The following is a 13759-nucleotide window of genomic DNA, read 5'->3' as shown; positions in this document are numbered from 1 at the left end:
TCTCAAGCCTATTAATGTATTTTATAGTTTTTATTCGAATGTCACACTTTTCAATGCTGTGACATGGTTCTTTTGGTGAACCATGGTGACTTTACATTTCACTTGATGATATCATAATTGGGAGAGCAAAGTTTTATAAAAAGAAGCACATTTTAATATATTTCTTTGCTCAAAGTAAGTCTAAACAGTTATGACAAAGTAGATTATAATATTGAAATACTTGAACTGTTCTGAAATTGCTGAAAATAATTTTAAGTTTGTTAAATTAAATACTTGACTTTATTGAGAATAAAAAGATTAATTTTTCCTCCAAGAATATATATAACCTAGGTTTTACTCCAATGAATATAAATTATTACCTTAAAATTTATGTACTATAACCTAACCATTTCTTTATTGGTAATGAAGAGTCTTATATTTACTTTGAATAAAAGGCAATTCCAATTTATAATCGAATGTTTAAAGAATAAATTAATATGAATTAAAACAGGGTTAGCTAAAACATTTTTAATGTAAGTTTTCTTAAGATGATTATCTAATTCTAATTAGATTAATTCTTGAAGAGGATTTTTTTACTCTAATCAAATCTATTCAACATTATCTCTATTATGAGAGTTTGGAAGATGGAAAAGAGACCCACAAGTAGGCAGCCAGATCATGTAAATCAATGCTGGTAATGAATAAAGTGGTAGATACTACCTTCTTAATTTAGATTTAAGAACATATACTACAATTTCAAATGAAGATTATTAATTACCATTATTTGCTTCTTTACAATTTTTTAACACTAGATTCTAACATTCTTTAACAAAAGTCAGTTAAAAAATAAAGAAAAATTATGTTTGATTTTTTTTTTTTAAATCAAGGATATAAGTCCTGGCCTTAACTGTAAGCCAAGTAGAATTTTCAAGAAAGATTATTCAGTTCCTCTAATTCTGCACTTGTGGTTTACCACTAACAATGCAGTCATGACTTATTCAGCCAATTTTTGAATGGTACTAAATTTTACTGTTTCACACTGCGGCTGATAAAAAAAATTATTTTTAGGTTGAATTACAAAGTAAGATCCACAGCAAGATTTTTGATAGAAGAAATTACTTAAATCACATAAGAGTAAGAACTGCAAAAACCTGCATTCCTAGTAAATGTTGAGCTAGATAAAATTATGTGGTAACATTAACTTCATCTCTTATAAATATATTTATAAATAATAATACTCATAAAATGTTGTTACTCCTTGTGTGGAAGGTGGGATGTAGAGTCACCTTAGCAAACAGACTTTTTGTCTTCTAGTTCTTAATGTCTGTGTTACATTTAATAAGAACGAAAAAAAGATTCCCTGTTTTCAGAAACCTTTCACTGTATAATCCCAAAGGAGTCTGTCTACTAAATAAAACCATAAGATATAGGGAAATGGCATTAAAAAGGACACTCCTACCATGGCAATTAATGTGGAGGCTTAAAGACCAGGAAAATGAAGGAAGCTGTTAATATTTTTGAGTGAACAAGATGATTTCTGTTATTTCTCTATTTCATTTATTCTGGATTAATTTGGTTTTGTATTCCATTCTTCATATTGCTGATAATTTGTATTAAGCTACCATCAGCCTATGAGAAAATTAATAAGGTTTCTGTTCTAATTCTTTAATTTATTCTTTGTCATAATACATTATTGAAAACTATTTATAAAACAGTTTGTAAAGCCAGAAGGCACAGCCACCATTACAGCCACCTGGCCCATGCAGGTTCGCTTTAGATTCAAACAGACGGTATTAAAACAATGCAGCTGAGAACTAGTGGGCCATTACCTTTAATCCTAGCTAGCACCCGGCAGGCAAGTAAAAACACACTCATTCAATGGCTCCAAAACCCACTCATTCAGTGCTTACAAAGCTACTAACTTATCTGAGTTTCCTAGAATCTAAGGTTTCTAGCTCACCAGCCTTATTCATCTCTGCTTCCCATCTTCTCTCTGCACAAACTGGCTTCTCCTTCAGCCCTGCCATCTTGGCTGCTTCTCCTCTCCTCCACGTGGCCTTTCTCTGCTCTCCTCTCTAATGCTAATCTCAGGAACCGAGAGAGCAAGCTCCCGGTCTGCCCCACTTTATAGTGCAGAAATCAAAACCTTTAATCCAATATACAAAATAGGGAAGTTTCTGATACAAAGTCACTTATCTGAGGCATGATGGGATTGCACCACTGCACATCAAAAAGGGTGGGAAAGGTTTAGTCCTAAAACCAAGCCCTAGGCTACAAGGATCCTGCCTACCCACAGCCCGCCCCCAACACACATTAATATCACCTGGGCGATCGGCTTCCATGTGGGCAGCGCCATCTTTAACAAAGTGAGCATAATATATTTTATCTGCCCAACACAGTTTTTGAGGGGAATATCAATAGGTAATGAGACTGCATTTGATATAATTGAAGTACCTGATAAGTACATTGTGTCTTGTTTTCGAGAATAGTTATGCAAAAAATATATTAAAGTTTTTAGTGTGTGTGTAGAAATATTTAACAGGGAGAGGGAGAGCCAGAGTAGGAGCCAGAGAGAAAATGTAATACCTTAACTGACAGAAAAATTTTGTGACACTAAATTAAGATGAATGTTAAATAAGTTGCCATAACAATATAGTTGACTTATGAAAAAATGTTTTGGCTTGCTAGGAGTTTTATCTTTCTTAGTTTTGCAATATGTCATAAAGTAAAACATCCTAATTTCTTTGTTGATTAAATTTAATTTTTGTCTAATATATAATACAATTTTGGAAAAGTATGTACATTTTTTTGTCATAGTCTAAACTCTTAGTTTGTTAATATCTTGTAATATCTTGCTACTTGAAATGTGAATAGTGTACCATGAGCAATTGCATTAGACAAAAGCTTGTTAGAAATGCAGTCTGGGTCGCCACCACAAACCAACTAAATGAGAATATTTAGCAAGAGTCTCAGGTGACTAGTGTATACTTTTTAAACAAATCAGTACAAGTGTAAATAAATGTGTAATTTGTGCCTATTAATCCATCTCTCTACCTACTTATCATTGTATTGATTTACATTAGCTCCCTTTTCAAGATTTTTTTGTATTACTTTACTAACCTTAGTAAAGACAGGTGAGTTAGAAAAAATAGAAAAATACGACGTAAGAAAGAAGTGAAAAGTAAAGCACCACAAATATACTATTGTCAAAATTCTGGCCTGACCTGTGGTGGCGCAGTGGATAAAGCGTGGACCTGGAAATACTGAGGTAGCCGGTTCGAAACCCTGGGCTTGCCTGGTCAAGGCACATATGGGAGTTGATGCTTCCAGCTCCTCCCCCTTCTCTCTCTCTCCTCTCTTTCTCTCTCTCTCTCTCTGTCTCTCCCTCTTCTCTCTAAAATGAATAAATAAAAAATTTAAAAAAAATTCTGATGAAGTTCTGATAAAGTGTCCTGATCATTGACATTTTATTTGTGTCGTCAAAATATTTAATGACTTGATTGGTTCAGCAAGTAGTTATTTATCGTGACTATTTTAAAAAACAAATATACCATCTGAAAAACACAAATGAGTTTAAATTTTAATGATTTGCCCTCATTTAATCCAACATAAATGTGAAACTGCAAAAAAGTAACTACTAAATACAATTTATCTCTTTCTTTCTAAAACAGAACAGATTAAGAAGCATTGTCCTGATAACATAAGGAAAATTTAAAGGGAAAAATCTTTCTACATCATGCTGTAAAAATAATATTTGTGTGTGTGAATTATACTTTTCTATTTAGTTCATTATATTTTAACAACTATATATTTCTAATTTATTAAAACCCACACTTTACAGGAAAATAAAGCAATCCATACACAGTGAAAAGACTAGTAGTGGCTTAATACAATTTTTAAATTTGGATTTAAAGTTTACTAAAATGGAATCCTAAAGCTCATTTGTAAAGTAGAAAAATATATTAAAATTTCAATTTTTAGAAGGTAAATAAGTTGAACTTAACAGAAGTTAACTTATTTCTCCAAAGCAACAGTGATAGGAAGTAGCATTACCAATAGTAGGTAAGATTTGTTTTGATATTATTTATTTGCTTAAACAGTCTCAAAATTCCCCCCAAAATAATTTTTGTTTATTCAGAAATCTTGAAATGATATTTTAAGTTCACTTTTAGTGCTTATAATGTACTTCTATTTTAGTCAAATCATTTCTAAACATTTCCCGATGAAAGATTTTTAAAAAAATTTAAATATGTCAGAAAATGAGTATTCTGTAGGTTATATTGTCTTTTTCTTGTGTTTGACCTGAATGCCATATGTTGAATTATAAACCCATGTTTAGTGAACATATATATGATCATTATCTCAAATGAAACAGTATCCTTTTAATGTTTGTTTTCAAGTTACCTTTCTCATGATGGAGCTATTGCTATAGACGGGAAAGACTGTGGGCTTCAGAGCCAGATAAGCCTTTTTTATCCAGACTGTTACTTCCAAATTTTATGAATTTTAGGAAGTCACTTAATTCTCTTAGCCTCAATTTTTCCATGTGTAAAATAGGAATAATTATACTTTTCTTATATGAGAATGAATAGTGCTACATGTGAAAATTCTAGCCCATAAGGAATTTTTAACAGTGATGTCGGTTCTGTTTTTGTTTTTAGTGTTATTTTTACTATTATTATCTCCATCCATGCCATTTCCTTAAGCATCTCTTCTTTTATCCAAGCTCTAGTTATTCAAAAGCATAGATATCTATAACTATAAATCTATAATTATAAATCTATAAAATTTATAAATAGCTATCTATAAATGTAAAAAATTAAAATTTCTGATTCATATTTGTTTGAACTCCTGTGGTCTTTCTCATTGAGAAGGGAAAGTTTCCTTCAGAACACAACTAACCTCCTCGTCTGACTTCTTGATACCATCCTCTGTCATAGCTTCATGAAATTTCTTCTAATTCTTTGTTTTGTACCTTCAATTTTTCACTCTTCATTGGCCTTTGCACTTAGCTTATGAATCTTGTTAGATATCTCTTATTCACACATCCCAAATCTCCAAACCAATTCCCTTCAGCACACAAAACCTCAGCTTTCTCTTGGCTTTGCCTACTACACATTACTTCTGAAAGAGTAGTCTGCCCATGGGTTTTTATTTATCATCTTGCGTTGTTCTTAGCTCATTGCAATCTTGTTTTTTTCTCCTTCATTTTACTAAAATTACTCTTACTTGGGTTGCCAACTGACTTCCCAGTTGCTAAATTTAATGATTTTTCAATCTTCACTAATATTCATTTTAAACATTGGTACATTTACTTGATATTTAAAGTTCCTTCTTGTGAAACATTTTCCAAGTTGCCTTATAATTTAAATTTTTTTTTCCTCAATTTCCTTTTTGGGTTCCTCTTCCTCCATCCATCTTTCAAATATTGATGTTTTCAGGATACTTGTTTGTAACTCTCTCTATGAGGTCTTACCTGTTTTGTAGACTTTATTCCTTCTTATAGCCAACAATTCACTAATGTAGACCAGTTTTTCTAAAATCTGATTTACTTTCTTAAAATCAGATGCCCCTTAGCACTCACATACTAAAGATATCTAAAACTTGATTAATTATTTTTCATTCCCAATACTTCTGTTCCTCTGATATCTATGTCAATGGTATTCAACTCAAAATTGAACCTGGTCATAATCATCTGCTCTTCCCTTCTATACAATCCCACATATTCAGTAAAAATGCCATTAATCTCACCATTTTAATGTTTTAATAATTCATGTTTAGCCCCACAATTTAGACTTTAGCTCAAGCTGTGTCCATCTTTCATAAGTTCACTAATGGTCTCTTAACTTTACATTCTAAAATGAAAAGGCCAATAAAGTTTATGTTCTTTTCAAACATACATCATTATTAATACTGTCATTTAAATGCTTTTTCCCTAAGAAATAAATTATTTTGTATTGTCCTGATAGCAAAAGAAGCAGGTTTATAGTAGAGGTACTGCAAATTAAAAAAAGAAATGAATAAATATCTGTATTATAGGTACTTTTTAAGGGTAACTAGTTTAACATTTTAGTGTATAAGATTTCACTTTCTATTTCAAATAGAAATATACTTATTTTTAACAAAAATTAATATTTAAAATGTGATTTGAAAATATATCTTCACTCTTAAAAATGATACAGTTTTATATTAAGACATGGTGCTATATTTTAATAATTTATAAATTCTATACCATATTGTAATTCAATTATGTTCATGACCTACTTCACCACTGTTTGAGAGTACTATTGAAATTCCTTTTTCTGCAGTTTTGTTCTTTTTGTTGTTACAAGAAATCATGCTGTGGTAAGGATATTTTATGTGTCAGTATTTTTGTGCAGGTATGATTGTTTCCTTAGAAATATTTGTAGAAGAATTACCAGGTGATCTGTTTTTTTGACACATTTTTATAGACTTTTGACATATTTTTGACAAAATTCCATTCAGCAAGTATTATATCAATGCATGTTCCTAGCAGTTGTTTGGGTACTGTCCAATTCCCCACTAAAATTTATCAAAAATATTTTAACAATTTGATAGGCAAAAATGATGTTTCATTGCTTCAATTGCATGTTTGTTATTTGTTAGATTAAACTCTTTAAATAATTACTCTCTATTGAATTATTAAAAAATGTTTGATAAACATACTAATATTCCAGATTTTAAAATTACTTATTAAAAATGTATTTTTTAAAGTTGTGATCAGTACTAGTAAGCTTTAATACAGAAGGTGACTTTGGCCAGGATTTTCTTGATGTCAAAATTGAAAGTCTCATATCCTGGGAACCCCTTAAGTCTTGAGAAAACTGGGATGGTTGTCACCCTAGTCATAGGTCAATTAAAATCCATGTTGCCATAAACACAAAATACGATATGAAATCAAGAATAAGGCTGTCAATATGACTTATAAAATTTTAAATTCGCCCTAAAAGGAGCAAAATTGACTTAAATTATTTGACTAGGAGAAAATAGTGCTTGCACGAAGTGTGATTAAAGGAAAAAAAGTAAGTGCTGCTTAACATAGATTATAACAGTGATCAAAATTTACCACAATAAGATACTTACTTCTGCAAAAATTCTTCATAGCCACATATACTTAGAAGATAATCTTTGTGGAATAACTGGTCATTTTTACAAAAATGTAAAATTTCCACTGTTAGGTCTTTGACAAGATAATTAGCTAAAAATAAAAACAAATAACAAAATCGTTAATAAAAGCTTATCATATATTGGCTAAAAAAAGATTTGAGCACAAATTTATATACACATTATGAGCCATCGTAACTGTCTAGTTCCATCAAGAGGAATTAAAGCAAGATGCATCTCATTTATTTGTTTAAATTTGGAGATACTTTAAAAAAATATTGCTTATGTTTCCTTTGATTAGTCTGTTTTCATATTACATAATAGAACTAGCTAAGTATTGTATTCTGAATGTTAAAATCTTTGGTACATTGTAACTGTGCATAAAAAGTATTCTACTGTGGACCTAGGAGATGCCAGAGATTATATAGTGACTAATAAGTGGGAAACGAGGAGTCTAAACTAAATCTGTCAATTCCAAAGGCTGTGTTCTTAATGATTCTCACTCTTCAAAGCTGATTGCTCTTCCTTTCTCAAGTAGGAATCACCCAAAGTTCTGCCTTGGGCAACATTATAATAACCTTAATGAACATGTGCTTTCTTTTTCTACCCTCTCTGGGACTCAAAGTGTAAGCATATTATAATATAAAAGCCTTTATCTTCTCATGCATATGCCATTTAATAGGGGCCACAACCATGCTGACTTGTCTATAAGGGTCTACAAAATATTTTCCGAGTTATAAATAATAAATAGTATGGGGTTAATATCTTATCAAAAATGATAATAGTTGAAAATTATATATCTAGCTATATCATGTCCATGTTTTGAATGTGACCTTATGGTCCGAATCAATGTAAGCAAGTGCAAGAGACTATACTGATGACCTTTAGCCAGTGAGAGTTTGAACAGTGTACTGCAAATACTCAATTGCTTTTCTCTGAGTAGTATTTTGTTTGCAATTATGTGTTTACATTTTTTGGCTTCTTTTATTGCCACAAACTTAAGTTTGTAAGAAAAGGTTTTTGATATAAACTGGCTAACATAAAGTGATGCAAATGATATTGCTGGATCTGCCACAATGAATAAAAGAAAGACTAAAATGATAGGTTTTAAAATGCAGTTTTATTTTTTTTTAATTTATTGATGTGTAGAAGAGAGGAAGGGAGGGGAGCTAGAGAGAGAGAAAGAAAGAGAGAGAGAAACATCTATTTGTTGTTGCACTCATTTATGCATTTATTGGTCAGTTCTTGGATGTACCCTGACTGAGGATTAAACATGCAACCTTGGTGTATCAGGATGATGCCTTAACCAACTGAGCTATGGTGCATCAAAACATTATCAAAGATATAGTTTGATAAACAAATGGTAAAGATTATCAGTGAATTAGGGATTGCAGAAATGCTCTGACACGGAAGCAGTATTTCCCATACTGCTGCTTGGGAAATATTGACTGAAATAGTATAAAATGAAGTTAGAAAAAAATACAGCCACAAGCAAATTTATGACTATAAGCTTCGACAAAGATCAAGCTTTACTTTGAATGATCCTGTCTATTTTCTTTTTGCATCTAAAATAACATACCTTTGAAATGTCAGAGTAATCTCCTTTTTCCAGACCCCTCAGGACACGCCCACCACATCACAGTAGAAGACTGAGACCACAGAACCCCCATCGTTATCTTGTTCTCCAAATGCCATCTCTGTGTGCTGTAAATATTGCTAACGAGCCTGTACCCATCAATGTAAATGTTTCTCTCCATTTTACTGTTTATTCAATCCCTGAGATTTCCCTGCCTGCTTTCTCCTGCCCTCTGAATCTACCATCATTAGAGTTCATGTAACCCTTCAATTTCTTCCTTTGATTATAACATAAAAAAACTGCAAGGTTGCCATTCTCGAGAGCATTTTCTCAATCCATTGAGATTTTTGCTTCCCTGTAATTGTCATTAGTTTGGCTCAAATAAACTCATAAAAGTTCTCTATATTTTTGGATGTTTCTTATATTAACAGTTGTTGGGCAGATAAAATATATTATGCTCACTTTGTTAAAGACGGCGCTGCCCACGTGAGGCCGTCGCCCAGGTGATATTAATGTGTGTTGAGAATCCTTGTAACCTGGGGCTTGGTTTTGGGATTAAGCCTTTGCCACCCTTTTTGATGTGGGGTGGTACAATCCAATCATGTCTCAGAGAAGTGACTGTATTAGAGACTTTCCTATTTTGTATATTGGATTAGAATTAGAGGTTGTGAAGCTACAATATAAAATGGGGGTAGACTACATGAGGGCTGGTGCTCTTGGTTCCTGAGATTATCATTAGAGGAGAGAGTAGAGCCAGCAGCAGAGAAAGGCCACGTGGAGGAGGCCAGGAGAAGCAGCCAAGATGGTGGAGTGCTGAGTGAGATGCCAGTTTGTGTAGAGTTTGTATTTGGGATAAGGAAGGAGATGGGGAACAGAGGTGAATAAGTCTGGTGAGCTAGAAACCTTTGATTCTAGGAAACTCGGATAAGTCAGTGGCTTTGTGAGCACTGAATGTGACTGGGTTTTGGAGCCCAGTGTGTATTTTTACTTGCCCGCTGGGTGCAAGCTAGGATTAAAGACTATGGCCCACCAGTTTGTAGCTCCGTTGTTTCTTTACCGACTGTCCGAATCCAATGCAAACCTGCATGGGCCAGGCTGCTGTGATAGTGGCCCTGGCCGTGGCTTCTGGCTTTACAACAGTACACTGTTCAGACTTTTGTTCTTTACAGGACATCTGTATTACTAGTAAAACACTAATATAAGGTTGTGATGAGGTTACAATTTAAGGGTTTATTAGAGGCCTTCCGAAGATATGCCTCTTTGGCATACGAATTATTTTGAGTTGAAGACAGTAACAACCCTGTGAGTTCCCAAGCAATTTTTACCTCTTAAAGAATTGAAATTTGGACCTTGTCCATAATGAAAGTTAAATTTGATGATTTATGTGTAGAACAGGGCAAACATATATTTACTGGCCATCCGCAGTTTTATTGCCCTGTGCATGACCTTTCTATCCTTGAAGCTCGAGGTACCTCACCTCATCCTTAGCTAAGAACACCACATAGACCCCATTTTAACTTTTTTTTTTCTAAACCCATCATGTATGTAGGGTCTCTGACTCTCTCATGTATTTGGGGTTTCTATATGTACATATATCACTAAATTCAGTCATTTTCTCTTGTTAATCTTTTTCACATCAATTTGATTATTAGATTAGACAAAAGAACTTAGAAAGATAGAGGAAAATTTCTTTCTCTCCCATGTGGTTTTGCCAACAAGATTATTTTAAAGTGTGTTGGGCAGATAAAATATATTATGCTCATTTTGTTAAAGATGGTGCTGCCCACATGAAGGCCTGTCATCCAGGTGATATTAATGTGTGTTGGGAGTGGGCTGTGGGCAGGCAGGATCCTTGTAGCCTGGGGCTTGGTTTTAGGACTAAGCCTTTCCCATCCTTTTTGATGTGGGGTGGTGCAATCCCATCATGCCTCAGATAAGTGACTTTGTATTAGAGAATTCCCTATTTTGTATATGGGATTAAAGGTTTTGATTTCTATGCTATAAAATGGGGGCAAACCAGGAGTTTGTTCTCTCTTGGTTCCTGAGCTTAGCTTTAGAGGGAGAGCAGAGAGGAGAGCAGAAAGAGGCCACATAGAGGAGGCCAAGAGAAGCAGCCAAGATGGTGGAGTGCTGAGTGAGAAGCCAGTTTGTGCAGAGTTTGTGCAGGGAGAAGGAAGGAGATGGGGAACAGAGGTGAATAAGTCTGGTGAGCTAAAAACCTCTTTTTTTTTTTTAGAAACCTTTGATTCTAGAAAACTCAGCTCAAATCAGTAGCTTTGTGAGCACTGAATGTGAGTGGGTTCTGGAGCCCAGAGTGTGTTTTTACTTGCCCGCCGGGTGCAAGCTAGGATTAAAGATGATGGCCCACCAGTTTTTGGCTCCATTTTTCTTTACTGACTGTCCAAATCCATTGCAAACCTGCATGGGCCAGGGGGCTGTGATGGTGGCTGTGAATACTGGCTTTACAAAGTGAAAGTGTTTTAAGGTATCAAAGGTTACAGAATTAATATTGATATTTTAGGATAAAGAACATTTTATTAATTTGAGCTAGGCATGCAGAAAGATTTTGTAAGTGTGATTTCTATGCTTGTGTAATTAGCATCAAAACCAGGATGCTGATGGCATTGAATTGTAAATGCAGAGGGGAAAGAGAGTTGGATTCTCTGACCTTCCCCCACACCTGTAAGGAAGTGAGTGAATAGCTAGCCAGGTGCATGAAGAGAAAAGATTAAATTAAACTTTTTCTTATATTGATGGGCCATTTACAGGTATTTGTCCCCATAGAAACTACCCCTCTCCTCCTGAAAGCGTGTAGTTAATGTATATATCTCTGAACAAAGGAATGGCAGGTGAACACTGGAAAATATAGGAATATCTTTTAATATGTAGAGTGACATTTTTACTATTATGTTTCCTTGTAAGTTTTAATGTGTAGAAACATTCTTTCTTGTGGATCCTATAGACAGATGTTATGAACTTGCTAATGAATTGTGTCCCATTCCCCTTCTTCATCCTTTTCCCAAACCTGTATAGGTGAAAACAAAGGTTGTGATGTCATGCTTTTTCTCCTCCCATGTATAATTAAGGATATATAACCAACCCCTAGAGTATTAATGAGTCACACGGTTTGGGACTACTGCCTCATGTAAAATATGTGGCCAGCATATTTAGTAAATTTCTTCATTTAATTAAACTTTTCAAATTTTATCTGGACTTGGTGTCTCTACAAAAACCCGCTGAACTGTGGATTGGGTACTTTATAACATTGGCGCCCAATGTGGGGCCTACAGTGTGTTGTGTCATCAGATAGAGGCACCCCCAATCAGCTGGTCTCTCCAGGAGGCTGCCCAGTCTCGCTTGAATCTCGAGAAGAGGCACACCACCTGAAATGTTTTCAGGGCTCCTGGTCTTCCTGTGGGTCCGGACAGTTCCCCGGTAGACACTCCTGGTTCCCAAATTCGACAATTTGGACTATTCGGCAGAGAACTTGAGGAGGTAAGTAAAGCAACTCTTTTTGTTTTACTGAATGCTAGCTTTCCTCTGTATGTCTGTATGCTTGCTTTTCTGTTCTGTAGTGGGTACGGCAAAATAGATCAGACATGTGGGCATGTTCGCAGTACACTCTCTAAGACTGAGACGTCGGTGGGAGTTCCTTGGCCTTGACATGGTTTTGCTAGGAGATGGACTTCTGGGTGTACTCTGGAAGGATGACTGGTGGGATTGGGTCCTGCTTGAGGCTCTCAAGGATATTTATTTTCTATGAGAGGTACTAGTGGTGACTTCACCCTGCCCAAGACTTCTAGAGGTATCTAGATGAGGCTCTTGGTAAAATGTCATATAGGGGGGACAATTGTTTCTGGTCTGGGAGGAATGGGTATTGAATTGGTCCAGAATTAGGCCTTCAGAGATGTCAGTTTCTCTATGAGAGGTACTAGTGGGATTAGGTCCTGCTGAGGCTCTTGGGGATATCTGCTCATACTTTAAAAGGACACTGGTAGAGGCCCTGGCCGGTTGGCTCAGCAGTACAGCGTCGGCCTGGTGTGCGGGGGACCCGAGTTTGATTCTCAGCCAGGGCACATAGGAGAGGCGCCCATTTGCTTCTCCACCCCCCCTTCCTCTCTGTCTCTCTTCCCCTTCTGCAGCCAAGTCTCCATTGGAGCAAAGATGGTCCGGGCGGCGCTGGGGATGGCTCCTTGGCCTCTGCCCCAGGCGCTAGAGTGGCTCTGGTCGCAGCAGAGCAACGCCCTGGAGGGGCAGAGCATTGCCCCCTGGTGGGCAGAGTGTTGCCCCTGGTGGGCGTGCCGGGTGGATCCCAGTCGGGCGCATGTGGGAGCCTGTCTGACTGTCTCTCCCCGTTTCCAGCTTCAGAAAAAGTACAAAAAAATAAAATAAAATAAAATGAAAGGACACTGGTAGAATCTAAGCTAGCCTGGATTGATTAATCTCGCCTCAGACTGCCAGAAACTTCTCTGTGTTTGTCAAGATCTCAGTCTTTGCTTTAATGTTTAAAACCTCTGGTTAAGAAATCTCTGGTGCCACAGCCTGCGTACACCTGAGAGGCCACGAGAGGAAGCCCTTCCCTCATCTATGAAAGTGCGCTTGTGTGTGTGTATAAGACCTTTGTTTAATGCCTAAATGTGTCTGTTTTAAAGCCAGGCTTCGGTCTTTTGTATTAAAATTGAAAGCTTCTGACTAAAAAGCAATCTCATTGTACTGCAGATTTTCTTAGTTTCTTCGAGAGATCTCTCGTGACATTTCATGGTTTGGACCCTTCTCCCCTGCTCCACTACATATCTTCTCTTGGATTCAGAATCTCTGGCTTCAAGGGGCCTATTAGATTTCTCCTCTGAAGAAAATTATTCTCCTCTGTTGGCTTCTTCACCTTGTCTTGTGTGATAATTAATACCTCTATAGTCAAACACATTTTATTCTGGGTGCTAATTATCTGTCTTATCTTTTTGTTTTTATCGGTACACTAATTTCTGAAATTTTCTGAAGTAGTTTTAATTTTATAATGAGTAACCTTGGCTATTAAATATGGGAGGAGGGTCTAGTTCACAGAAGACCCCACTAGGTTGT

General features: G+C 35.5%; 1 protein-coding gene across 1 annotated transcript in view; it reads right to left on the bottom strand.

Moving 5' to 3' along the window:
- PIK3C2G (phosphatidylinositol-4-phosphate 3-kinase catalytic subunit type 2 gamma) overlaps positions 1-13759 on the bottom strand; it is a 352443-nt gene that overhangs the window by 324785 nt on the left and 13899 nt on the right. The window contains 1 exon segment of the mRNA XM_066252620.1: positions 7084-7198. Within this exon segment, the coding sequence (XP_066108717.1) occupies positions 7084-7198 (115 nt within the window).

Source organism: Saccopteryx bilineata, chromosome 1 (genome assembly GCF_036850765.1).
Source record: "Saccopteryx bilineata isolate mSacBil1 chromosome 1, mSacBil1_pri_phased_curated, whole genome shotgun sequence".
NCBI lineage: Eukaryota > Metazoa > Chordata > Mammalia > Chiroptera > Emballonuridae > Saccopteryx > Saccopteryx bilineata.
This window is presented reverse-complemented; position numbering and strand designations above follow the sequence as displayed.